At 41.8% G+C, this 23,723-nt stretch overlaps 1 protein-coding gene across 2 annotated transcripts in view; it reads right to left on the bottom strand.

The window, feature by feature from the left end:
• Positions 1 to 23,723, bottom strand: part of KCMF1 (potassium channel modulatory factor 1) — an 87,666-nt gene that overhangs the window by 5,724 nt on the left and 58,219 nt on the right. For both annotated transcript variants that reach the window (XM_062209749.1, XM_062209750.1), the window contains exons 2-6: positions 23,035 to 23,202; positions 18,105 to 18,244; positions 9,702 to 9,803; positions 6,646 to 6,820; positions 2,219 to 2,501 (exon numbers count right to left, since the gene is read on the bottom strand). In XM_062209749.1, the coding sequence (XP_062065733.1) occupies positions 2,219 to 2,501; positions 6,646 to 6,820; positions 9,702 to 9,803; positions 18,105 to 18,244; positions 23,035 to 23,202 (868 nt within the window). The remainder of the gene's footprint in view (positions 1 to 2,218; positions 2,502 to 6,645; positions 6,821 to 9,701; positions 9,804 to 18,104; positions 18,245 to 23,034; positions 23,203 to 23,723) is intronic.

Below are 23,723 nucleotides of genomic sequence, written 5' to 3'. Positions count from 1 at the left end.
CCTGGCTCCTGGTTTTGGATTGGCGCAGCTCTGGCCATTGCGGTTACTTGGGGAGTGAACTAGCAGATGGAAGACTGCCCCCTCCCCGCTTCTACTTCTCTGTGTAACTCTGACTTTCAATTAAATAAATAAATCTTTAAAATAAAAACTAGCTGGCTCCATTACAAATCTGACTTATATACTGAATCATTTTCTAAAAGGTCAACTATCTTGGACCCCCAAAAAACTGAGTATCCATCATCGATTCTAGGGCAACATGAATAGCAACTGTTGTGGGTCAAAGAAGAGATGAAAAATAAGACCCTACACATAACAGAAGAGCTTTGTGGCCAGAGACAAGCATTCCCCTGCAAACACTGCAGCTGTTCTCTTCCCTTGGAAATTCACAGTGCAGGTTAATACACTCGAAGTCCTAAGGAGTGCAATGGTCAGCAAATTCTTTAGTTTTCCTCAAACTTATTTGGCAGGAAAAAAACAGATAAGATTTGTAAGATACTATACATTTTCCTTAGAATATATACACTTTTAGACAGTTTTTGTGGAAACACTGCCTTCACTGAACCATGGATTAAATGATGCAATAAATAATGTGGAAAGCAGTCTGTAAGCTGCAAGATACTATGCAATGCACAGTATCAGGTAACAGAAGGAGGCTTCCAGAAGCTACAACAGAACCCAAGGAAAGCATGGAGGCCACCATGCCCTGGGAGCTGGATGTCAAGCATAGACAGCTGCCCAGAAAAAAATCCATAGCAGGCCACTGAGCAGTGTGGATTCAAAGAAAAACAGGGCAAGAGTGGGAAGACTTTTTTTTCAAAGACATTCCACCTGAAGTTCAATGAATACATGCATCGGTAGATCTGCCTAGACCTGGCAGAACAGTTAGTCCCTAAAGTAAGTAGTTTACATGGCAGCAAGTGGATCCATTTATGATCCTGTGATTTCTTCAGATCGAACCAGTATTTTCCAGTAGTAATCACAAACAATTACTGAGCTTGCAGAGATAATTCAAAGCTAAGTTCCCCACTTGAAACGTCCTCCTCAGACTCATAACAAATGAAAGCAACGGGTACCATTAATTGAGCCTTCACAAATGCCAGCAGCAGAGCCAGACCACATACATACCAGTATTCCATTTACTTCTCAAAATAATTCTCTCATGAAACAAAGCTGCTGGGATACTGAAGAGGACGCTGAGGTGTGGGGAAGTAAAGCAACATGCCTGTGGCCTGAAACCAGGAAGCAGCAAGGCCAGGGCTCTGGACCAGAGCACTCAAACACCTCCCATTCTGCCACTCAGCACATTATCCTAACTACACACATATACTACTGAATCGGCAGGGATATAAAAGCGTGAGATAAAGGAAATATAAGCTGCGATTACAACACTTTCTTCTAACATTCCAATGAGCAGTCATACACATTGCAATTTGGAGATAACAATGCACTATGCTAATGTCTTTTTCACTTCTTGGTTTTACTTTACATTAGACTATTTCACTAAAAGCCCAAATTAGTCCAGGTTCACTGTTGAGCTTAAGTGTCTCTCTACATCACTGCTCTTTTGAAAATTCTTTATAGGCATTTTATGGTTTTTAAGTATATAAAGTTTTGGCAGGGGAATATATTCCCCTGCTAAAAGTAGTTTCAGAAGCAATTAAGAATTGCACTCCATGCAGTGGAGAGGTTTACTGTGTGTACTGAATATTAATTACATTGAAGTAAATAATTTAAAAGTTATTTTTGGTGCCAACCATAAAAATTTAAATCCAGCTTATTTAGAAATCTTTTGGGGAAAAAAGTCCCATTGTATTACAACTTCTCTTGTATCTTTCAGTATTTCACAGGAGACTGAAATGGGCAATAAAAAGCCAAGTTGGTTATGCTAATAAATATATCTAAGATGACCTCTATATATAATGATATGGTGTTTATGTTTTATGTGTAGTATGGGCAAGAAATTTGTATTAGATGATAATATCTACTTAGAGAACAGGAAGACCAGCATTCTTACATTATCTAAAATAATAATTATCTTTCATATTAATATACTAAATATGCAGTTTTGATCAGGGATCTGGGAGTTTTAGTGGTTTGATCAAAGGTAAAAATTTTAAGGACATAATATTTGCACAAAAGAGATGATTACAGACTGCACAGTGAGAACAAAACGCTATTATACTATAATGAATAAAATTCTATTAATAAGCAAGCTAACCTTGTTAAAAGAAATTGGGAATTCTGTAGAGTTTGCTGGCTGCTTTCTGTATTGGCTGTGTTGGTTGTTGCTGTGGACTGCGTAATTGTAGTGGTGACACTGCTTGTGTTAGTACGTCGGGTTGCATTGCGTGCGGTCTCCAGTTGTTGCCGTGCTGCCTGGGCATGCTGCCGTTCGAGCTGCAGCTGCATCTGCAGTTGCTGTAACTGAGAAGCGGAAGGGCCAGAAGAATTAAGCTGTCCTCCTGCAGAACGTCTCACTCCTGATAACTGAGATAAAAGCTCTGCCAATGGAAATGAAGAGAGTTAATGTCTACTTAATGCTGAGGAAAACAAAATGCTACACATCACTTTTACACCAGAGGACTAGAAAAGAAGCATTGTGAACAGGCAGGTAACCAGGAACAACGTGGTTTCACTTAAGAGAGCTCCATACCCTGCTGAATGCCTCTGAGAGGCAGGAGTTACTAAGTATGGGGAACTCAAATATGCAGGCACTTCAAAAAGTTTGTGGAAAAGAGAATTAACAGATCTTAATTTTAGCGCTCCAAATTGTGAAATCTGCAGATGTAGGGTCTTCAAGAGGCTCATGGAGGGGTGGTGGGTGCTGTGCCACAGCAGGTTACGCCACCAGCTGGGATGTCTGTACTTCATTCTGCAGTATCTGGGATCAAGTCTCAGCTCTGCCTTCAAACCAGCTTCCTGCTAAAGTGCCTGAGAGGCAGCAGATGATAGCCCAAGTATTTGGGTTCCTGTCACTCACACGGGAGATCTGGATGGAGTTCTTGGCCTTGGCCAGGCCCAGCCCTGAAAGTTTTGGGTATTTGAGAAATGAATCAGCAGTAGAAGATCTTTGTCTCTTTAAATTAAACAAACAAATAAATACAGCAGATCTTAAAAAACAAGTTCACAGACAACACCTATTATAAAAAATTTTTGCACTAAAATAAACGCACACTTTTAAGTCCATTCTTCTGTGAACTTTCTGAAGTGCCCTCATGTAGTCCATCACTAAAATAAACTGACAGGAAAAATTTTTCACTGACAGAAAAAAAAAAAATCAAAGTAATGGAGATAATTCCTCAACTTTTAATTTTGCTCCCAGAAATTAATTTAACTTTCAGACTCTCCTTCCAAAGATAACAGGTAAACAGTCTCTTTGGACTAAGAAATATTTCTTTTAAAACCCTCAAACTCAGTTTATTGTGCTTTTTTTTTAGTTGTTGCACATGCAAATACAAAAAGCACATTTGGAATTCTACTGTGTACCTTACATTTTTAAGATTTTTTTCAGTAAGGCTGTTCTGAGTTTGTAAAACAGATTACACTTATAAACACTTCAGGTATTCTGCAAAGTGCTTTGTGGCTCCCAGGTGCACATTCCATTTTCAGAACAGTTGTTTTTCTTTTTTTAAAGATTTATTTGTTTATTTGAAAGAGTTACACAGAGAGGAGTGGCAGTGAGAGAGAGAGGTCTTCCATCCAAGGCTTCACTCCCCAGATGGCTGCAACAGTTGGAGCTGCACCGATCCGAAGCCAGGAGCCAGGAGCTTCTTCCAGGTCTCCCACGTGGGTGCAGGGGCCCAGGACTTGGGCCATCTTCTACTGCTCTCCCAGGTCACAGCAAACAGCTGGATTGGAAGTGAAGCAGCCGGTCTTGAACCAGCGCCCCTATGGGATGTCAGTGCTTCAGGCCAGGGCGTTAACCCGCTGCACCACAGCACCGGCCCAAGAACAATTGGCTTTACACTAGCATACATTGAGTCTTTCTACCTGTCTGCATCTTGCAGATCCTCAGTGACTTATTTTATTTTATTTTATTTTTTATTTGACAGGTAGATTTATAGACAGTGAGAGAGAGAAAGACTGAGACAACGGTCTTCCTTCCGTTGGTTCACTCCCCAAATGGCTGCTATGGTGGGACTTTTTTTTTTTTTTTTTTAAAGATTTATTTATTTGAAAGTCAGAGTTAGAGAGGGAGAGAGAGAGAGGTAGAGAGGAAGAGGAAGGGAGAGGCAGGGAGAGGAAGGGAGAGGGAGGGAGAGGAAGGGGGAGGGAGGGGGGAGAGAGGGAAAGAGGGAGAGAGGGAGAGGGAGAGAGGGAGAGGGAGGGAGAGGAAGGGAGAGGGAGGGAGAGGAAGGGGGAGGGGGGGGAGAGAGGGAGAGAGAGAGAGAGGGAGGGAGGGGGGAGAGAGGGAGAGAGGGAGGGAGGGGGGGAGAGAGAGAGAGAGGGAGAGAGAGGGGGAGAGAAGGGGAGAGATCTTCCATTTGGTGGTTCACTCCCCAGCTGGCCACAACGGCAGGAGCTGCACCGATCTGAAGTCAGGAGCCAGGAGCTTCGTCCAGGCTCCCCATCTGGGTGTAGGAGCCCAAGGATTTGGGCCATCCTCCACTGCCTTCCCAGGGCCACAGCAGAGAGCCAGATTGGAAGTAGAGCAGTCGGGACTCAAACCAGCGCCCATATGGTATGCTGGCACAGCAGGGGTCGGCTTTACCTGCTACGCCACAGCGCCAGCCTCTCTCTCAATGATTTCTGACATGTTATTTTGACCCTGACACTCTGCTGCTAGCTTTCAAGGTTTGTCATGCACGAAGTAGGCTTAACAACTTGGGTCATCAATTATAGGTTCAAACACGTTTAAATAAGATTTTCCAAAGTTATTAAAATATGTTTCTTTCAGTAATGTTCTACAAGAATACAGCTCTCAAATCAAGTCAAGGAATGTTTAGAAATTTCTACTTGCGGGGGGGGGGGGCAGTGTTGTGACATAGCGGGTAAAGCTGCCGCCTGCCATGCTGGCATCCCATATGGGTGCCGGTTCGAGTCCCGGCTGCTCCACTTCTGATTCAGCTCTCTGCTATGGCCTGGGAAAGCAACAGAAGATGGCCCAAGTGCTTGGGCCTCTGCACCTGCGTGGGAGACCTGGAAGGAGCTCCTGGCTCCTGGCTTTGGATTGGCCCAACTCTGGCTGTTGCAGCCATTTTGCGAGTGAATCAATGGATGGAATACTTCTCTCTCTCTCTGCCTCTCTAACTCTGCCTTTTGAATAAATAAATCTTAAAAAAAAAAAAAAAAAAAGAAATTCCTACTTTACAGTAGTTCCTCTTATCCATGGGGGATATGTTCTATGACCCCCAATGATGCCTGAAATTTCATACAGTGCTGAACTACAAATATGCTTTTTCCATGTTAACCAAGAACTTATCATACACTATGGCTTTAACTTTCAGTTTGAGGTCCAAGAATTGTTAAATTCCTTTACAATTGCATGATAGGTTCGTTTTTACTATAGATCTTAGCAACCTCAGCATAATTTCCTCCCCATTCCCTGTGAAATCGACAACTTCCACCTTTTCACTTAAAGGAAGCACTTTATGATTTCTTTTGGGCCCACTCAAATTTTCAGCATCACTACTCTTGTGCTATGGAGGCCACTGTAGGGGTTACCTCAACCCAAGAATTGTGATATTAGGACAGTGGATCTGATAAGCTGTGACAGCTACTAAGTGACTAACAGGCAGGTAACATATACAGTGTGAATATGCTGGACAGAGGAGTGCTTCATGTCAAGACCTGTACAGTGTGAGGTTTTGCCATATTATTCAGAAAGGCCCATAACTTAAAAACTATGAAATTTTTTTTGTGAGATTTTAATTCACAATTTCTGAACCATGGTAACTGCAGGTCACTGAAACCATGTTAAGTGAAACTAGTGATAGGACGAGACTAGTGTATTTTTTCCATGAAAAGAGCTTAATTCTTTAGTCTCATCAATTAGCTTTTTATCCGTGTACTTGTAGAGGTTGAACCATGGAATTTTGGAGGTCTTCCAACTTTGGACATTTTTTATGCTTTTCTGGGGTTACAAATGTTACATAAAGTCATTTATTATTATATTATGCTTTTAAGGACTTAAAGAAATGCCAGAAACAATGAATTAAATTCTGTTTAGTTTTAGGACAATTTATAAAATAATTGGGAATTTCTACATTAGGAACATAGGTGTACTATGAGGTACATAAGAGGTAAAACTAAATGGACAAATCCTTGGGGCAGGTACTTGGACTAATGGTTTAAAACTGCAGCTGGTTATGATGCCCATTTCCCACATCAGAGTACCCGGGTTCAAAACTCAGCCCTGGCTCCTAATCCAGCTTCTTTATGAAGACCTTGGGAGGCACCAATGCCTTCTCAAGTAGTTGAATCCCTACTACATATGTAGAAGTTTTGGCTTGAGTTCCTTAGTCATGGTTTCAGCCCTGGCTGCCCCCTGACCCCCTGGACATTGTAGGCATTTGGGGGAGTAAGTCAGCAGACAGGAGCTGTCTTGCTCTCTCAGATAAATAAAAAATTTACAAGAAATAACTTAAAAGGCGCTCTCCCCACACTCCTGCCCCCATTTCTTCTATTAATGAGAAACTAACTTACCAGCTATAGGATCCATGGCTTCCCTATTGCTTGGAGAATACGAACTTTGAGAAGAAGAAAGTCCACCAGTAGAACTGCTAGTAAAGTGCATGTTTGATCTGCGAGCACGAGGGCCTCCTAATCCCCGGCCAGGGTGAAACATTCTACGTACATGTCGAACACCACTCGATTCATCATAACTCAAAAGTTAAGGACCACAGTGCTTGACAGCAAGGAAAAAAAATGATTATTTCCACCTTTGTGAGACACAATTTCCTGAACCGTATGCATTTTAAAATGGCACATTTATTTTACAGTGTAAATGTGAACTCTATGAGGGCTATTCACTCTAAAAGAAGACTCAAACATAAAGCTGTGTGTGTGTAGGAGGGGGGACATTTCTTCCTGGGCTCCAGCTACGGTGACCACAGTTATGCTGCCAGTGAGGCCAAATGTTTGCTTGATCAGACAACCAAGGCGAGATTCTCCCTTACTAGATCTCGGTGTTGAATCTCATATAAATTTATATACAAGGAACCACAATTATTATTCGTTTTTACATCTGAGGAGAGTTGTACTAACATATAGCTAATGAAACTTAAATTATAACAAAAAAGGAACAGCATGAATAATTTAAATCTAGGAGATGAAAGGCTCCTTACAAATATTAGTTTTAATCTGTCTTCACTTCCTTTTACCCAATGTTGCTGATAGTAAGAGATTCAAATTTCCTGCACTCCCATCTGTGAGACACAGCTAGTGTGAGTAAAAAGGTCTGGAGTAGGTAACAGCTGTCAAAACTCACAAAGACAACTTCGCACTTTCCATGTGTGTGGAGGGGCAAGTCCAACAGTGCGGAAGGAACTTCTCTCTCACCGCAGCCAACTGTGGCTTCCCGTTTTCCAGCTGGTGGCTGTGGAATCTTTCAGCAGCCCTCAGGTGCCACTGGAATGTGCAGTTTCACGGAGCTTCCTGACATGGGCTTGCATTCCCAAGAACGTGGCATTAGGATCGCCCTATTGTTTTTAAAAGGCAGCTGGGTGTGCAGTCCACTTTAGAAGAAATCCATCAAAACAGTGAAAAAAAGAAGGAAAGTCCTGGTGCTGAGGTGGCTTACCCAGAAGACCCCTCCTGAAATCACACAAATAAAGCTCCTGGTCAGTAACACTTGAGAGACCTGACCAGGTTGTATGTTTTCAGGATAACAGCCAGGCACACCATTTCCTAGAACTTAATGGTAAGGCTCTAAAATGCAACACGCCTTTTATTGTTATGAAACACCTTATGCCTTTCTTATTGTCTTGCATAATTTAACTTTTTCTTGGTAAGCACAGACACACAGATCTTGTGAAAGTGGATGTAGATTTGGGATACTCTACTGAATGGATACAGGTATCACTACAGGTCTCTGAATTTGCAGTACAAGCTCAGGATGTCAGTTTGGTTTCAAGTTATTTGCTTAGTTTCTCTGTGAAAATGGAGTGATGTGCGGATGAAGCATACACTTCTGGGTTATTATTAGGCTGCCACTCTTGATTCCTTAGTTGGGTGACAATTCTTCATCTTTCCATTAGTTTTTGCTTATCTTCCCCTAAATCTAAGGAGTCGTATTTTCAATTAGTAAATGAGGAACTCTGAGCAAGGGACGCAAGCTGCAGGACAAGAAAACCACCAGTTTCTTCTTCAACAGGTCCAAGGCTGGATTATGACTGCCGGGAGGCAATCAAAATAATCAGAATGAAGTCTGGCAGAGAGAAAAGTTCTGATTTGAGATCTTAAATTGCTTCAACTGCAACAAATGAAAATCTTACAGGAAAACAGCACCCTAAGTTAATAGGTAATAGTTTTAGAAAAACAATTCATAACCTGAGACCAAAAGCAATGAGTCTACAAAATTAATTGCTCCAGTGGGTCAGCCATCTCAGAGAACACTGCTGGCCACTGTACACAGGGAAGGAATGAAGAAATGAAGGCAGGAAAGGAATTCGGAGCAGGGCTTGACTTCATTATGCTACTCAGAAACCAGGCAAGAAATGGCTCTCTAGAGAAGGGGATTCCAAAAGACAGGAAGGTCCCAAAATTTGACATTTGTCCCACCATGCCACCACACCACACCTATAACAGGGTAAGGCGGCCAAAGAACAGAGAAGGTAAGTGACTAAAGAACCTTTGTATTCAACAAAACAGATTTTAATTTCCTTCTTTTGTATGAAAACACTCTCCTGGAAGACCTATAACCTGATCAAACTGCCTTAAAGAAATCTGATTATAGATAGTGGGTACCAACAGAGACAGACAGAGAGGGAAGGAGGGAGGGAGGGAGGGAAAGGAACAAGTTCTCAGTGTTACACAGCATAATGGAGTGACTGTGGTTCACATACCTACTATATATTTTATGAGAAAATACAAGAGAAGAGCTCTAAGGCTGTAACCCTAGAGTAGTGTCAAAGAGGAGGAAATGTTAACTACACCTGACCTAATCAGTACACATTGTACACATATGCCAAAATATCACACTCCATACCCTATGAATATACATAATTAAATTGTTTAAATTGAAGAAAAAAAAATCTGATGGGCAAGTCAACTTTTACTTAATGAACATGGTTCATGTAATAGTCATACTTGTGTAAAAAGAGAAATAAGAAATCACCCTTTAACACTGAATGACTTCCAGGAAAAAGACCAAAAAAAAAGAAAAAGAGAAGAAAAGTTGGAGGGTGGGCATTTAGCACAGAGGGTAAGATATGGGTAGGATGCCCGCATTCCATATGGGAGTGCCTGGGTTTGAATCCCAGCTTTACCTCCCGCCAGTGCAAACACTGAGAGGCAACAGAAGGCAGCTCAAGCACCTGGGACCCCACCACTCACCAGGACCCAGACTGAGTTCTTCCCAGCTCTGTCTGGCCCAGCCCTGGCTGTTGCTCATATCTGCCTGCCTCTCTGCCTTTCAAATAAAAATAAATAAGTTAATTTGGAGGTTAATTTTTCTCTCCTGTAGGATATTATCCTTAAAAATAATCAAAATGACAAATGTTACAAACATTTCTTTCCCTTGTTGCCTCATAAAAGGATATTAAATCTCTAGGGGCTCTGTGTTCAAGTGTAAGATGAGCTGCAAAGTCATCTGTGACATGATTAGGATCGCCTCCAGGTAACGCTGCACAAATTGGACAAATCTGAAACGAAAGCATAGAGAGCAAGTTTAGTAAATGAAGACTGATCAGACATCTTTCTGGATCAATATTCTGTACAAATTTTACTATTATCAAATTTTAATCAGGCAAAACCACAGCAGATCCTGAACTAGTAAAAAATAGTAGAGGATTCAGTAAGAACTGTAGCCCATCAATTCTGTCAAACTTGATTTCTGGTAAGGCTTTCTAACAGCCTGAATCATCTAGAAAAAGTGGTGTCATAAAAAAACTTCAGAGGCGGGTGTCTGGCACAGCAGCTGTCACTTGAGATCCCTGCATTCCACAGGGATTAGAGCCTGGTTAGAGTCCTGGCTCCTCCATTTCTGACCCAGCTTCCTGCTAATGTGTGCTCTAGGAGGCAGCAGGTGATAGCTCCAGTACCTGAGTCCCTACTACCCATGTGGGAGAACCATACTGAGTTCTGAGCTCCTGGCTTCTGGCCTGGCTGTTTTAGGCATTTGTGGAGTGAAAAAGTGGATGGAAGATCTTTCTCTGACTTCCAAATAAAATGAAAAATAACTAATCATTGAAAAGAAAATTTTAAATTTATTATTTAGTGTACATTTATATCTAGAATGCCAAAGATACACAGAAGTCTGTGGCACACTTCTCCAAAGCAACCTTAAGAGACAGCAGAGGTCTGATTACAATGTAATTGTGCAACTTACTCTCTAATTCAACTTTTCTTCTGTGTAACTCATAATTTTTAAAAGCAATTACATGCTGGATTATGCATAGTTTTACTGCAGTATCATAAGACTGTGTAAGATTTTTATCCAAAGACAAAAAAGAACCACCAAAAGGAAAAGGCATTCTCCTTCTGAGATACTTCCCTTTAGATTGGCTTTTGGATAAAATCTATGCACGACCTGAAATGCACAAAGATAGCTGTAGAGCTTTAGTACTTTCAGGGCACATGCATGTTCTTAGATGAAACACAGTCACCTCGAGGATATATTTTCCTAGGAGAAAAACAGATAGCAAGCACAAATGCCAAATGTACTAAGAATGGCCAATAACCCTAAGTAACCTACAAACCAGAGAAGCACCTTTGAGTTGCGTATGTAAAATAAGAAAATCAAGATCTTTCATTAGTGTGTATTAACTTCAATTCTATGCTCAAAATCTTCTGGATTTCATTAGAGCAACTATGCTAAGACAGCAGAATAAGGTATACAGAGAGAAGTAATATAAAACCAATAAACCAACTTCCCCAGGATCAAGAATTGATCAGGATAAGGAATTACTAGGGTGCATTGAGGACCAAAGTTTGGCAGCTGGCACCGAATATGAAGAAACTGGGTTTAGAAACAAGGTGTCATGCTTGGCCTACAAGAAGTTAACTCGGACTCAGGAACTTGGAAAGGAACACTAAGCTCCAATGCCAATGGGATCAGAGGCCTGGCTGTCTTAAAATTCTACACCTTTTAAACTAAGTGAATTCATGTTTTAGTATAAAAACTCTAGTAATTCAAGGTTGTAAAGCATTCTCTGTGAGGTAATGGAGGGAATGAGGAGGAGGAAAATGAGAGCAAAGTGGGGCAGGAATAACAGAAGAGAGGTAGGGATACTTTTGCATCTCAGTGGCACAAAGACTGCTTAATTCTGAGTTTGTTCTTTATTTCCACACCCCAGTATCTAAAGCCTTTCACAGGAGGAACATTCTATGCAAAGGGTAAGCTGTTAGCCCTAAAATTATGCCATCGTGTCAACACTCATATTTATCATACGTCCAGTGTCACACGAGACAGCAATATCTACGAGGCATGCTGGAAAATTTCATATAACATCAGCTTAAAATTATGATAACTTGTGAACAACAAGTCTTATTGAACTGGTTTAAGTCAGTGCTGTTCTAAATGTGGCTAAGAATATAAATCACGTGGAGCGCTTGTTGAAAATACCTTTTCTTAGGGCTGATGCCGTGGCGCAGTATGTTAATCCTCCGCCTGCAGCCTCAGCATCCCATATGGGCGCCGGTTCTAGTCCCGGCTGCTCTTCTTCCAGTCCAGCTCTCTACTGTGGCCTGGGAAGACAGTGGAGGATGGCCCAAGTCCCTGGGCTCCTACACCCACATGGGAGACCAAGAAGAAGCACCTGGCTCCTGGCTTCGGATCAGTGTGGCTCTGGCCGTGGCGGCTATTTGGGGAGTGAACCAACGGAAGGAAGACCTTTCTCTCTGTCTCTCTCTCTCACTGTCTGCAACTCTACCTGTCAAATAAATAAAAAAGAAAATACCTTTTCTGGTGGGCTAGTGCTATGGCACAGTGGGTTAAGTCACTGCTCATGACACTGGCATTCCATACTGGAGCATCCTCAGATGCTCGTTCAATCCAGCTCCCTCCTAATGAACCTGGGAAAGCAGCATAAAAGGGCTCACGCTCTTGAGCCCCTGCTTCGCATGCAGGAAAACTGGCTAGAGTTCCAGGTTCTGGGCTTGGGTCTGGTCCAGCCCCAGCCATTGTGGCCACTGAGGAGTGCATCAGTGGATGGAAGATCTCTGTCTCTCCCTCTCTTCTGTCAACCTGCCTTTCAAATTAAAAACAACAGCAACAACAGAAACAAACCACAATTTCTGTGGTGGGTGGTAGGTGTAGGTTAAAATGCCGCTTGGGGCACCTGCATCCTATATGAGTACTTGGTTTGAGTCCTGGCTCCTCTGCTTCTGATCCAGTTTCCTTCCAATGGGAACCCCTGGAAGGTAGCAGTTGATGGTTCAGGTAGTTGGGTCTATCCCCTTGTGAAAGACTCAATTTGAAAACTTGGCACTTGGTTTTGGACCAGCCCAGCTCTGGCTATTGGGAACATTTGGGAAGTGAACCAGCAAACAGAAGATCCCTGCCCATTCTCTTCTTCTCAAATAAATAAGAATTTCAAAAAAAGAATTATATTCAAAACTGTCTAAAGTTAGATTATAAAAAAATCTGAAAAAAATCACTTTTTTTGATTTTTTAAAATTTCTTATCAAACTGGCAAAACTGGCATATACCACTATGTTATTTCAAAAGTACATTCATAAATAAAATTTTAAAAAAATGTAAATTCAGTATGTTACAAACACATCTAGGTTTTTATTAAAGAGGGAAGGAATGTACCACCAACGTATATGGAACGAATTTAAAAGCTGCAGACAACCCTAACTCCTTTTCTGAAGGGTAATTAAAATAAGGAGTAAATCAAATGAAAACTAGAAAGTGGAGTAATAGAGACTGCTGATTTACGGACCAAACAATGTGTTACAATTTTCTAGAAGTGCGATGGAACTACTGATGAGTCAAAAATATTTTATCTTTTCAGCATAATTTTCTTCATATAAATTGCAAGAAATTAAACAATGAACTAAGGAAGACTAATTACACATCACTAATGAATGGTATAGGCATGTATGAAGGCTTTCAAATTAATTGCAGTGCAAGTCAGTTCAAATCCCATATTTCAGAAAAATCAGGGAGCCCCTCTTAATATCCTTTTATGTTAAAAAAATAGATGCTAAAACAAAGCAAAGCTTCCCTAACCATGTTTGCACATCTCCCACAATCCTGGAGTTTCCTCAAGAGGTCCTTCCCATCTGCAATCCCATCTGACCTATACTGCTCACTTACACCATCAGCTCAATGGATTTTGAAAATTACAAACTATGCTACTCCTCCTTTAATTCTTCCCCAACCTACCAAATTTTGTGATAATTACGAAGCTTTTCAGAAAAGACTAGTGCTTAATTTCAAAATCACACTGTTCACCACATTTGGTGTTCATGCAAAGATTCCTGAGACTAAGCACCATACTCAATCTATACCATACTAAATTTTACTATGCAGTCTATGTCAGATGCTGTTGTATCACGGTTATTTGGTTTTGAAGAGTTCTCCATATCCTCAAATTAAGCCCCAAGTCAACTTAAGTTAATCTTAAGAAGGTGAACAAATCCTGTGTTGGAGTGTAGTCTCAAGATAAAAATGAGGCAGGAAAATATAGAAAAGGACTATAAAGTTGCTTTAACATCTACCCTTCAGCAGTCTTTCTTGCTATGTCAGGTATCAGTAAATTTTTTTTTTTTTAAAGATTTTTAAAATTTATTTTAGAGGTAGAGTTACAGACAAAGAGACGGAGAGAGAGAGAGAAATCTTTCATCTGCTGGTTCCCTCCCTAAATGGCCACAACAACCAGAGCTGGGCTTCTTCTGGGTCTCCTACAAGGGTGCAGGAGCCTAAGCACTTGCGCCATCTTCTACTGCTTTCTCAGGCTATAGCAGAGAACTGGATTGGAAGAGGAGCAGCCCCAGGACTTGAACTGGCACCCATATGGGATGCTGGCAGTGCTAACGGAGGCTTAATCCACTACACCACAGCACTGGCCCCTGCTATCAGTAAATATTTACTAGTAGTGACAGTGTTATCAGCAGTGATATATCGTATTGCCCCTGAATGTTCCAAAGGTATGCTGTTTAGAGGGGTGAGATTTTTAAGTCCTACAGGGAAATACTAATTAACAGTCAAAGGACACTTGCAGGAAACATGGGTGGGCGGGGTGGCAAAGCAAGAAAGCAAACTGAGCCTTTAGGAAGGAGAATGTTAAGAACAGAAAAGGAGATACAGTAAGTTGTTAATCCCTCACCAAAATGACATGAGTTGCTCTTGAACTTCATAAAAAATGTTTGATTCACCATAACTGGTGAACCACAGTGGGGTATGAGGCTATGCTTGGACACTGATATCTAACTGTGAATCACCTGGGTACTGACATACAAAAGCTGGCAACATGTTTTACATATAAGCACGCTTCAAAAACTTTGTGGAAAATGATGGGCACTTGGCACAATGTTTAAAGTGCCACTACAGTCGCCCACATCCCACAGAGTACCTGAGTTTGAGTCCTGGCTCTGCTTTCTGGTAATGTGTATTCTGGAAGGCAGCAGGTGATGGGCCAAGAACTGGCATCCCTGGCACCCATGTAGGAGAGCTGTACTGAATTTCTAGCTCCTTGCTTTAGCCTGGCCCTGTCCTGGATACTGTGCACTGAATCAGCAGAAAGGAGATCTCTTTGCCTTCCAAATAAGATAGAAAAATTATAGGCCAGCGCCACAGCTCAATAGGCTAATCCTCCACCTAGCGGCGCCAGCACACCGGGTTCTAGTCCCGGTTGGGGCACCGGATTCTGTCCCGGTTGCCCCTCTTCCAGGCCAGCTCTCTGCTGTGGCCCGGGAAGGCAGTGGAGGATGGCCCAGGTGCTTGGGCCCTGCACCCCATGGGAGACCAGGAGAAGCACCTGGCTCCTGCCTTCGGATAGGCGCGGTGCGCCGGCCGCAGCACACCAGCCGCGGCGGCCATTGGAGGGTGAACCCACGGCAAAGGAAGACCTTTCCCTCTGTCTCTCTCTCACTGTCCACTCTGTCAAAAAAAAAAAAAAAATATATATATATATATTGGGCTTGGGCCCTGCACCCCATGGGAGACCAGGAGAAGCACCTGGCTCCTGGCTTCAGATCAGCGCGATGCGCCAGCCGCAGCGGCCATTGGAGGGTGAACCAACAGCAAAAAGGAAGACCTTTGTCTCTGTCTCTCTCTCTCTCACTATCCACTCTGCCTGTCAAAAAAAAAAAAAAAGATTCTTGTGTGCTTGCTATTTCTCAGGTTGAAATGTCTGGGTGTGTTATGGGTGGGAACAGAGGTAGATGTGGTATTCATGCAAAGACAAGGCTAACAAGGAGGGAGAAATCCTCAAACTATTCCACAAAATCAATATGAAAAACCAGAATGGCAACTGCCTCAGGCTATGGATCAGAAGCCTAAGAACTTAATGAAGGCATACCACTGAACACAACTACAGAAGACAGGCTATAAAACCATTTGGAAAGGCAAGTATTTAATTTTCAAACTCTGTATCAAGTATTGAGGAAGCAGAAAAATTCTGACATCTATTCTCATGGAAAAAAAATAGGCAATGCTGCTAGGGGTTGAGTTCCATTTCATAAGACTAAGTAAAGTGGGGCAGGAATTGTGATGCAGCAGGTTAAGCTGCCAGCTGGGATGTGTGTATCCCCTGTCAAAAGAGTGCTGGTTCAAGTACCAGCTACTCCTCCATAAAAAAAAGTTATTTTTTGAAAGAGTGACAGAGTAAGGGAGAAGAGTTAGTTCTTCCATCTGCTGGTTCACTTCCCAAATAGCTATAACAAATGGGGTGAGGGATTCCACTTCAGGTCTCCCAAATTGGGGGAGGAGAGATGAAGACAGAGGAAAGGGTGATGGAGGAGAGAGGGGGAGGGAGAGGGAGAGAGAGGAGTGGGGAAGGAAAGAGGAGAGGTGAAAGAGGTGTAGGGAGAGGGGGAGGGAAAGGGAAGTATCTTCTAGCTACTGGTTTATCCCCCAAATGGCCCCAACAGCCGGGGCTGGGCCAGGCCTAAGAACTCTATTCCAGATTTCCTAAGTGGGTAGTAGCAGGAACTCAGGTACCCAAGCCGTCACCAGCTGTTTCCCAGGCACACTACTAGACAGACGGATCAGAAGGGGAGCACTCAATATGGGGTGCAGGTGTCCCATGCAGCAGCTCAGCCTGCTGTGCCACAACCCTGCTGTGGCTACTACTCTTCTGATCCAGTTTCCTACTAATGCATGCTGGGGGAGGCAGAGGAATTTCAGGCTCCTGGCTTTGGCCTGGGCTAGCCCTGGCTGTTGTGGGCATTTGGGGAGTGAACCCCACAGACAAAGGATCTGTCTCTGACACTTTGCCTTTTTAGGCAAATGGGAGAGAGATACCTTCCATCTGTTGGTTCACTTCCCAATGGGCCCCAATTTTCCAGTTCGAGCCAGGCTAAACCAGAAACCAGGAACTCCATCTGGGTCTCCCACATAGGTGGCAGGGGTCCAAACAATTGGGCCATCCTCCACTGCCTTCCCTGGCACATTAGCAGGGAGCTGAATTGGAAGCAAAGCAGCCAGGATTTAATGATTTTAAGAATGCTTAATTCACAAGGGAGTTTTCTTCCTCCACCCTTTGCTGTACTGTATCTAGGTAAATGAAGTGCCCAAACTTAACAGAAATTAAATCAAAGAAAAATGATCCAAAACAACCAGGATGGTATGCAATTGAATTGGGATATGTGGAACCATACCAAATGGAAGCAAATAAAAAGAACTTTCCAGAATAAAAAAAACAAACTAAGAAGAGTGGTAAACATGATGGTAGTGATCGGAGGTTCTCCTGGGTTTAAGATGAGAACTCTCCTGAGCTTTTAGTAAAATCTGGCTCAAGGATTACATAAAGTAAGCTTACCAACTGTTTAAATCTTAGAACAATGTAACATCACACTAGCAGTATCAATGGGAATGAAGGAAGACTTGTATTACTAATGACTGCAAAAGCAGAGCTGTAGTAGAGTTAGAGACTCTAGAACCTAGAGACTTTGGCTGACGTTAGACACCTGCTGCTGCTGCTTCTTACTAGCTGCATGTCCTTGAACATGATGCTACTTTATTTTTTCTGGATTTTAGTTGATTTGTTTCAAGTACATTTAGGGGCTTATTAGTTGACACATGTACAATTGTTTTGTGTCAAAGTTCTCCAAATTCATTATTATAGTTCCATACAGAATCTTCACTTTACCTATTATTACCAATGGTAAAGAGGTATGGGAGAGACTCTTTTGGGTGGACTTTATCATTTCTTGAAGTTGGATGCATGCTGACTCAGATGTCAAGTAAACAATCCAAAAAGTTTTCAAGTAAGACTGTGCATTATTCTGGATCCTTGGCTTTTAGCCACTGGAAAAGATCAGGGAAGGAAGAACTTCGGGGGACCTCAGGGCCTTGACCTAGGAAGCAAGAGATTTGACCTGATAAAAACCAAGAAAGGTCAGGGATAGGCTACAATGAGATGTGGCAATGGATTACTGCTTAATATATCACCAAAATTAAAAAATTTTCTCATAGAAGAAAAATCAAGAAGATAGCAATAGCAAGAATACAATGAAAAGGTGTGCTGCAGGGGTGTCCTCTTAACTTTTTCACAACATATTTAATGAAAGTGCTTCAAATTTGTTCAAGATTCCATGCTGTGCTCTTAGTCATAAGGCAAAAAAGGCTAGTGTGGACAAATAAAGGGCATTCTTCTAGTATAAATGCAGCCTCCAAGAATTGTAAAATTTGCTATATAACATCATTTTAATAATGATTTTGCAAATAATATCAGTATACCGAGCAGAAGACAGATGGTAGTGACCTAGCTTGATTACTGTTAGGAATAATGCACTTGACCACAGCAGTTTAGACACAAGGCTGCTTCACTTACCACCTCTGTCGATGTTTCTGCATGTTCAGAAGTAACATGTTCTTGAAGAGATGTCTCCGTATAGCCCATTTTTCCACAATAGGGACAAGTAAAAGACTGTGGCTGCTCTACAGAGAAAGCTTCCCCACCATAGTACAAATCTGAAAAAATAAAGTGCAATTGCATTGAGAAATAATTATTTTCAGTTTTTATAAAAATGTAATAATATGGTCAACAATGTAAAGTAAAAAGTATGCCTGAAGATTCCGCCAATAATCGCACTGTCAAGGAGTGCTTAGGTGCCTCTCTGTTTACATTCATAACATCTTTGTTCTCACAATGATTCCATGGCATTTGCCAAAACTCTTTACCCAGATAGCTGCTATAGGCTTAAGAGAAAACAACATAAACAACTGTTCTCCCCTTATTTAACTTTGAAGCATCACTCATTTCATTTCTGGCTCTAATTTTACTGTAATTTATTGTTTTCCTGAATAAACTGCATACACTGCTATCAACAGAGAGTCGGCAGAGTGCACACATACAAGGACACAGTGCTCAGAGGGGATAAGAAATGAACACGAGCAACATGCCAACACCCAGGTACAGCGACTTGTGCACAGAACACCTGTTCTCAGAGCAGGAAGGACCCTCACAATCAGTTTTTGCAGATGCAAACTTGAATGGGCACTACCACAACACATTCTGCCTAACTGCGCAACTAAAGAACTAACCTTATGGGGAAGAATTAGCTCACCTTGTTAGCACAGCACAGGGATTAACTCTATTTTTCTCTATGGGCAACATAAGAGAAAATGAAACCGCAAGTATATTCAAAGTGCTATGTTACTTCACTACAAAGAATTATTTGACCCTTTAAAATGAAACAAATTCCAAACTTTGAAGCATATGATCAACTTTTGTGTGAAGAAAAAAAAAGTGTTTTACAATACAATAGATTTTAGAGATTTAAACGATCTTAAAAGTATTTACCATCACAAATAAGTTAACTATTATAAGACCAGTCATGTAGACTTTGGGCTAGGTGGTGATAAACATACCAAAAAGAGCAACATACCAAAAGGAGGATTTGGCCCAGCAGTTACAGTGCCACTTGAGATTCCTGCAGCCCATCTCCAAGTGACTGCCTTCTAGTCCTAGCTCTGCTACCAATTCCAGCTTTCTGCTAACGCATATCCCTGGAGGCAGCAAAGGACAGCTCAAGAAGTTGTGTCCCTGCCACCTACCATGGAGGTCCAGACTGAGTTCCTGCCTCCTAGATTCAGCCTTGGCCACTGCAGGCACATGGGGAATGAACCAGTGGAAGGAGATTTTTTCCATCTCTTTAAAATAAACTAAATATATATATTTTTAAATTTAAATAAAAATTTTTAAATTAAAAAAATGTATGAATATATTTAGTTTAAAAAGAACAGAACCTCCTTGGTTGGTAAAGAACATCAACCAAAGACTCACAGCTAACATCATACTGGTGAAAGACTGGATGCTTTTCCCCTTAGAAAGGAGTAGGACAAACGTGTCTACTCTTGCCACTTCTATTTAGTATTTTACTGGATGATCTACCCAGAGTAAATGAAAGACACTCAGAGGGGAAGGAAGTAAAATGATTTCTGTTTACAGATGACATGACCTTGTATACAGAAAATGCAGAAAATCCTAAAGAATCCACTGAAAAGCTATTAGAAATAATAAACAAGGTCAGCAACATTACAGGGCGCAAGATTCATACACAAAAATTGTTTTTCTGTATCCTTGCAACAAATATTCCAATAATACAATTTTAAAATTCCATTTACAACAGCAAAAAGAATAAAATACTTAGGAATACATTTAAAGAAAGAAATCAAAACTTACACTACGACTTTGTCAAAAAAATTTAAAGAAGATGTAAATAAATGAAAAGATATTCCATGTTCATTGATCAGCGGATTTAATATTAAGATGGTGATACTCTCCAAACTATTATACAGATTCAACACAATCCCTATCAAAATCCCAGCTGGCTTCTTTGCAGAGATTGACAAAATGATCCTAAAATTCACACAGAAACTCAAGGGACCCAGAACACCCAAAATAATCATGAGAAAGGATACAGCTGGAAGACACACGCTTCTTAACTTCAAGACTTACTACAGGCCGGCGCCGTGGCTCAACAGGCTAATCCTCCACCTAGTGGCACGGGCGCACCGGGTTCTAGTCCCAGTTGGGGCGCCAGATTCTGTCCCGGTTGCCCCCCTTCCAGGCCAGCTCTCTGCTATGGCCCGGGAGTGCAGTGGAGGATGGCCCAAGTTCTTGGGCCCTGCACCCCATGGGAGACCAGGAGAAGCACCTGGCTCCTGCTTTTGGATCAGCGCGGTGCGCTGGCCACAGCGCGCCAGCTGTGGCGGCCATTGGAGGGTGAACCCACGGCAAAGGAAGACCTTTCTCTCTGTCTCTCTCTCTCTCACTGTCCACTCTGCCTGTCAAAAAAAACCAACTTACTACAAAGCTAAAGAAATCAAGACAGTCTAGTACTGGCATAAAGACGGAAATAAAGATTAGTAGAATTGATTCAGAGTCCAAAATAAACCTTATGGTCAACTTATTTTCAATAAAGAGTATCAAGACGATTCATTGGCTGAAAAAGTCTTTAACAAACATAACCATGTGCAAAAGATAAAGTCAGTCCTCTACCTCACACTATATATAAAAATTAATTTTTTAAAAAAATCTTTAGGGGCTGGTACTGTGGCTGCCTGTGCTGGCATCCCATATGGGTGCCGGTTTGAGTCCTGGCTGCTTCACTTCTGATCCAGCTCTCTGCTGTAGCCTGGAAAAGCAGTGGAGGACGGCCCAAGGACGGGGTCGGGGGTGTGAGGCAGGCAGGGGAGGCCCTCGTCCGGCGCAGCAGGTGGGCGCATGGTCTCCCCCTCGCCGGGTCCGCCCCCGGGGCCACAGTTCCGCACGGTGCCTCGCCTCTTGGCCGGCGCCTAGCAGCCGACTTAGAACTGGTGCGGACCAGGGGAATCCGACTGTTTAATTAAAACAGTGCACCCTGTGGGAGACCTGGAGAAGGTTCCTGGCTCTTGGCTTTGGATTGGCACAGTTCCACCCGTTGTGGCCAATAGGGGAGTGAACCAGCGGATGGAAGATCTCTCTCTCTCTCTCCTTTTCTCTGTAATTCTGACTTTCAAATAAATAAATAAATCTTTAAAAAAACACATTTTTTAAAAAAAAATTAATTTATTTACTTGAAAGTCAGAGTTACAGAGATCTTCCATCTGTTGGTTCACTCCCCAAATGGCTGCAAATGACCAGGGCTGGGCCAGGCAGAAACCAGGAGTTTCATCAGGGTCTCAAGCACTTCGGCCATCTACTGCTACTTTCTCAGCACCTGCACATCAGCAGGGAGCTAGATCAGAAGTGTAGCAGCTAGGACTCGAATTCATAGCTATATGGGATGTTTGCATTGCAGGTGGCAACTTAACCTGCTATGCCACAATGCTGGTCAATTCCAAATGGAACAAGAGCTACATGTAAGAGCTAAAACTATAAAAATCATAAAATACCATATAGGCTTAACTCATGACCTTGAATTAGGCAGTGCTCGTCTGTGTATGATACCCAAAAATCACAAAAATGGAAACTTAGATATATTCTATTATCCTAACATTACTGTTAATGTTGTACAGCAAGTAAAGCTGCTGCTTGTGATGCTGGCATCCCATGTCATAGCACCTGTTCAAGTCCTGGCTGCTCCCCTGCTAATGTGTCTGGGAAAGCAGCAGAAGACAGTCTAAACATGTAGGCTCCTGCCACTCGGATGAGCTCCGGGTTCCTTGCTTCAGCCTGGTACAGCCCAGGCTATTGCCACCATTTGGGCAGTGAAACAGCGAATGGAAGAACCTCTCTGTCTCTCACTCTCTATCATTCTGCCTTTTAAACAAAAAAACTTTAAAAACTTCAACATTATCAAACTTTTGTGTTTCAAAGTACACTAACCAAAAAATGAAAAGGACAACCCACAGAATGGGAGAAAAATTTTATAATTATCTGATAAACAACTTATAAGGAAAATATATGAAGAAATATTATATTTTAATAATTAAGATGCCTCATCCATTTAAAAAGTGAGGCAAATGATCTGAACAGACATTTCCCTAAAGCAGAAATACAAATGGCTTATAAGCATTAGATGCTTAACATCATTTGCCATCAGAGAAATGCATATCAAAATCCCCCAAGATTCCACTTCACATCTAACTAGCATTGCCGTAACCAAAAAAACTGTGACAAGTGTTGGCTATATAAGAAATGATAGCATGGAATACCGATCTTTCTTACAGACTCCCAATGTCCTCTAACCCATTGTAGAAATGATCTGCTTTCTATAACCACAGCAAGAACAATTTGATTTTTTTTCTTTTTTTTAAAGATTCATTTATTTATTTAAAGGGCAGAGTTACAGAAAGAGACAGACAGAGAGCAAGATCTTCCACCTGCTGGTTCACTCCCCAAATGGCTGCAACAGCTGGAATTGGGCCTATCTGAAGCCAACAACTTCCTCCAGGTCTCCCATGAGAGTGCAGGGTCCCAAGGACTTGGGCCATCTTCTGCTGTTTTCCCAGGAAATTAGCAGAGAGCTGGACAGGAAGTAGTGCAGCTGGTACTCGAACCAGAGTCCACATGGGAAGCCAGCACCAGCACTGTAGGCAGTGACTTTACCATGCTATACCATAGTGCCGTTCTCAACTTTACTTGTTCTTTATCGAGGCAATCTTCTGTTTCTCATCAGTTGTGTATATTTTGGAATGGCTTCATAAACAAGTAAACTGTGATTAGGGGACAGAGTTGCTTAGAATAGAAAAGCAAGATTCATTGCATTTTTAATAAACTTTGAACCTTGAGTATGCCATTGGGTATAACTTTAGAATTTTCCTCTAATACTTACCAAAATCTACCCTTGTTAATATGCACTGCATTGGGTGGTCAGTTGTATGTCTTGTTGTCGTTGCACCACTTTCATAACAAGATGCACAAAGATCGTAATCGTAGCAAATTAAACACTTGTATCTGCGACCTCGAAAGTTTCCTTTTAAACATGCATCACAGCTGACACCTATGAAAAAAGAATTATCTTTAATTAGTCACTTCATTTTTGTAAATGTTTAAGGTGCTCATTTAACCCCGTATCCTTTTCAAAATGACTAGCAACGACATAGGAAATAAGGGAATTTCCAGCAGTATGGTAGATTTGTTGCTCTGATTCATACTCCTAATGTAAATTAACTTACAATGTTACAATGTAAAAGCCCCTTTAAAAATGTTTTGCTAAGTGAGCAAAGTGGAAACATTAGGTGGCTTTTATACTGAGGGCATTTATTAAAGTAAGAATCCAGGCTTAGCCTTCCACAGCATGGCAGGGCAAGCATAGTAGCATGGCCAAGGCCCACCAAAGGCGGGGTGTCTAACAAGAGTTTCCTCATGAGGCTGAGACCTACAGTGCCCCAATGTGGCATGAGCTAGACATTTCAAGGGATTATAAAAAGTACCCTGTGAATCCCCCTCAACCCTGACGGGGAGGGGCAAAATAACAAAGAAATCTATAAAAGTTATAACCATAAACTCTCTTACAGGCTG

This window comes from Lepus europaeus, chromosome 13 (assembly GCF_033115175.1).
Source record: "Lepus europaeus isolate LE1 chromosome 13, mLepTim1.pri, whole genome shotgun sequence".
NCBI lineage: Eukaryota > Metazoa > Chordata > Mammalia > Lagomorpha > Leporidae > Lepus > Lepus europaeus.
The sequence above is the reverse complement of the archived record's forward strand: the minus strand, read 5'-3'. Positions and strand labels throughout refer to the sequence as shown.